This window comes from Octopus bimaculoides, chromosome 27 (assembly GCF_001194135.2).
Source record: "Octopus bimaculoides isolate UCB-OBI-ISO-001 chromosome 27, ASM119413v2, whole genome shotgun sequence".
NCBI classification, from domain to species: Eukaryota; Metazoa; Mollusca; class Cephalopoda; order Octopoda; family Octopodidae; genus Octopus; species Octopus bimaculoides.
In genome coordinates, this window is record NC_069007.1 from 5,170,219 (window position 1) to 5,174,964 (window position 4,746).

Sequence of the window (4,746 nt, forward strand, 5' to 3'; positions counted from 1 at the left end):
ATGCACGAAGGGATTTATCTGACAATGCAAAATAAATACATAGTGAATTGCAGCTTGAAGGTATGTCAGATATGTTGACATTGATGAAAGTATGTCGAATGTGAATGCATTGACAATGACGTAGGCATGTCAAATGTTGATTAATTGACAATGAAGAAATATCAAATGCTGATACATTGACAACTACAAAGCTATGTTAAATGTATTGGTAATGATGAAGCAATGTCAAATACAAATGCCCTGACTCAGATGACGGTATGTCAAATGCAGATGCATCGACAATTATGACGGTATTTCAAATACACTGACAATGATAAGAAAGAAATACAAGCAACAAATACATACCTGTGTCTTTAAAATGGACACATCCTGTTTGCAACCGTAACTTGTGGCTTTCCTTACTTCAGGTGAAGTTAACTGAGTCTGCTGTAATCGGTTATTTCTAGAAGAGGAACATAAACAGGTAGATAGAGATATGAAAGTAGGTACAGGCATGTGAAAGACTGTGTGTGTGTGTATGTGTGAGAGAGAGAGAGAGAGAGACAAAGACTGTTGTGTGGGGGCATGCAAGTGGCACATGTGCATGTAGTTGGTGTGTGTGTATCTATGCAACGTTTGAGGTGGTGTATGGTGTGCATAGTGTGGATGTGGTATCTACCTGTGAGTAGTGTTGTGGTGGCTGTGGAATGTGTTTGCGGTGTGAGTGCATATATATATATATGTGTGTGTGTGTGCGTTTGAATGTGAGAGTGTGGTGTATGTAGAAGCACGTGTGAGTGTGTGTATGAGAGTGTGAGACAGGTTGTGCACACGTGAGAGAGAGAGAGTGTGTGTGTGTGTGTGAGAGAAAAAGAGTTTGTGTGAGTGGTTGTGTAGGTGGACGTTTGGTATGAGTGTGTAATCTGAATGTTTGTGTAAGACAATAATCTATCCACATTCATTTGAGTGAATGTATACATCAGATGCTTGTGTGTATGTATGAGGTTCTAATATAGTTGTGAGTGGAAGTGTACATGTGTCTGAGTGCATGTAGATGTGAGTGTGCATGTATATAAATATATATTTTTGTGCATGCACGTACATCTCTCTCTCTCTCTCTCTATATATATATATATATAGATATATATATTATTTAATAAACACAATATATGTTTTTATGTGCTGAGAGCATGTCAGACACTACTTTTTAATATACTTGGTGTTCCAGTACAATCATCAGACACTGCCCACATGGCATAAAGAACTAAAAATAGGACGATAGGATGAGAGAAAAAGGGAAAGTGAATATTCTGGTCTAATTCCTCCCCTTTGCTCCGTTGTGATCCCTTTTTCTTTTTCCAATTCTTCAGCCTTCCACCTTCTACATCTACTTCTTTCTCGCCTTTCCTTGGTTTTTCACTTATCCTGTGTCTGACGATTGTACTGGAACACCAGAAGTGTTTCAAAAACACTGTTTGGCATGCTCTCAGCATATGGGACTAATAATAGCACATAAATATTATTTAACATATATATTTATTTATTGGAAACAGTGAATAGAAATAGCTTTTCTTATTTGTTTACTTTAATATTTAGATGTTCATTAATTATTGTTTTTAAAAAATCATGTTTACAAACAATTATAAACATCTAATCATTAAAGTGGAAAAATCCATTTCCATTCATTTTTAAAAATATTAAATCCTGTACCAAAGACTTTCTAATTATATACATATATGTAAATAAACATATATGAGGGGCAGCTGAAAAGTGTCTGGCTTTAAGGGTATCATGAAAGGCTTGGTTGGAGGCCCAACCTTCTGAGTTCTTTTACAGGGCTTAGAAAAACTGAAGGACCACTGCAATAAGTGTGTGAATCTGAGAGGGGCAAAATGTTGAATAAAATCATAATTAACTGATCCTCCTTTACTTTCTTTTACCCAAAACTAAGAACTTTTCAACACCCCACCTCATGTGTGTGCGTACGTGCATGCATGTATTTACATATATATATATATATACAGTATAGGAAAACAATATGTTGTAACAAATGAAAATGATAAAGAATAACCAAAACAAAAAAATTCTTTACCTTGCAGGATCTTCAGGATGTAAACTACCAATGTCTTCATAAGCATAGAACATCACTAAAGAATATAAAAACAGACATCATCATCATCGTTTAACGTCTGCTTTCCATGCTGGCATGGGTTGGACGATTTGACTGAGGACTGGCGAACCAGACATAAATACAAAAACCAGAAAGCGAGAGACAGATATTTTGGTTGTTTGGTTGATCGAAAAATAAATAACAGTGGTTGATTTCCCCATGTGGCCACCTGCCCACCATGAACCCTCTGTGCCACCCTTGGTACATGACATGTATTTGTTTCTCAACGAAGGCCAAAATTTGGTCTCGAAGTAAATTTAAAATCAGAATATATAAAAAGATAATGAAATACTTTGGAAATATTTTGTCTGACTTTGAAATAATAGTAACTCTTTCTAAAACTGGCACAAAGGCAGCAGTTTTGATGGTTTAGGGCCAAGCTAAATATGATGAGTGCTCCATTCTTCAAATTTCTCTTAAGAAAACTTCCAAATAAATCTTCATTATTCTGTTAAATTTTAACATGTTACTTTCCTCCTAATAAGAAATGTCTGCTTGTATGTCTATTATTCTACCAGATAGTCTCTCTGTCTGACTATCAATCTATTATTCTATCTGTCAATCCATCTATCTGTCCATCAATGTACAGATGTATGTATGTATCTATCTATCTATCTCCATCTACGTACAGATGCATGTATGTATATTCGCCATGATAGATCACTAACTACTACACACATTTTTTTCTCTGCTTGTTTCTCTCCTTGTCTCTTTCTGTGTTCCTTTCTGTGGAAGAGCGTAGGCTCGAAACGTTAAAGACATTTTCAATTGTCCTGTTCTTGTTAACACTTTCACCCTCCACAAAAAATCCCAAATTTTATTTAATTTGCTTTGCGGGGAAGGACTTTTCCAACGAAGTCGTGTATTGTCTTTGCCTTTGAAAGGCAGAGTAGATGAAACGGGGACAACTGACAAAGGGGTATACTCTTTATTTTGCATATCTCATTTCTCTGTTTGTTTTTTTCGTTGTTCGAATAAAAGTTCGTTTTCTATGTTTTCGTTTCTCATTGTGTTTAACGTTTTCTTGATATCCAGTACCCATATATGCATGTATATATATATATACATATATATGTAGGTATGTATGGATATATGCATATACTCTTTTACTTGTTTCAGTCATTTGACTGTGGCCATGCTGGAGCACCGCCTTTAGTCGAGCTAATCGACCCCAGAACTTATTCTTTGTAAGCCTAGTACTTATTCTATCAGTCTCTTTTTGCCGAACCGCTAAGTTACGGGGACGTAAACACACCAGCATCAGTTGTGGGGGGACAAACACACATACATATATACATATACATATATACGACGGGCTTCTTTCAGTTTCCATCTACCAAATCCACTCACAAGGCTTTGGTCGGCCTGAGGCTATAGTAGAAGACACTTGCCCAAGGTGCCATGCAGTGGGACTGAACCGGGAACCATGTGGTTGGTAAGCAAGCTACTTACCACACAGCCACTCCGTATATTATAAATATATGTATATATATATGAGAGAGAGAGAGAGAGAGGGAGGTTAAAGGGGATCTCTTTAATATTCACTAACAAAGTATAGATCAAACCAGGCTTACAATATAAGACATTTACCGAAGGTGCCATGCCTTGTGGTTGAACACAAAATTACATGGTTACAAAGCAAATCTCTTAATTAGACAGCTTGGAAAAGTGGATATTAAAACAGTGAAAATAATGATGAAAAGACCTTAAATTATGGAAGAATGGTTATTATCAGTTAAACTGACAAATTGATTTGTTCCAGCATGGCCACAGTCAAATGACTGAAACAAGTAAAAGAGTATATATATGTATGTGTGTGTATATATATATATATATATAGCAAAACAGGAAAGGGGAAGTTTTTGGGTAGTATTTATACTCCATTACACATGTTTCATTTACTAATAGGAATTAAAAAGTTTTACATGTTAGACAGACATGTAAGGAATTGCTAATTAGAAATTCGTCAGACAGAAAAAAAAAAGTTGGTAATTCATTTTATCACCTCACGAGGATGAAACATAAAGTCAACCATGGTGTGATTTGAACCGATGCAATAATGCAATAAAACAAAAAAGAAAAAAAAAGGAAAAAACAAAAAAAAACTGGGTTTAAGTAAACAGAGATGCAAAGATGACAGATACAGAAATTAATAATTAAGATACACGACGCCAGCTGTATTAACGAAGATGGGATGCTTTAAATTCACACAGTCATAATTTAATTATTACTGTTGATAACAAGAGTAAATCTAGATCAAAGAAATAATAATAATAATAATAACAATAATTATTATTATTATTATTATTATGTTTATTTCTCTTATCAAAGTCTATCTAACAGAAATTAGGTGAAGGCTAGAATAGACATTAAATACAAATACACTATGTATCATCTTTTTTTTTATCTACTATTTTTCCATGTTGGGATAGACTGGATGAGACTTCTTGAAGTTGTTGTCTATGGAGGGATGCCCTTCCAGATGCTAACCCTTGCTCGTTTTCAGTTAAGTTACATTATTTCCTATATATATATATATATATATATATAGATATACATAGGCGTAGGAGTGGCTGTGTGGTAAGTAGCTTGCTTAA

At 34.9% G+C, this 4,746-nt stretch overlaps 1 protein-coding gene across 1 annotated transcript in view; it reads right to left on the reverse strand.

The window, feature by feature from the left end:
* LOC106871799 (mucin-3A) overlaps nt 1-4,746 on the reverse strand; it is a 164,652-nt gene that overhangs the window by 8,537 nt on the left and 151,369 nt on the right. The window contains exons 7-8 of the mRNA XM_052977118.1: nt 2,072-2,126; nt 346-442 (exon numbers count right to left, since the gene is read on the reverse strand). Of these exons, the coding sequence (XP_052833078.1) occupies nt 346-442; nt 2,072-2,126 (152 nt within the window). The remainder of the gene's footprint in view (nt 1-345; nt 443-2,071; nt 2,127-4,746) is intronic.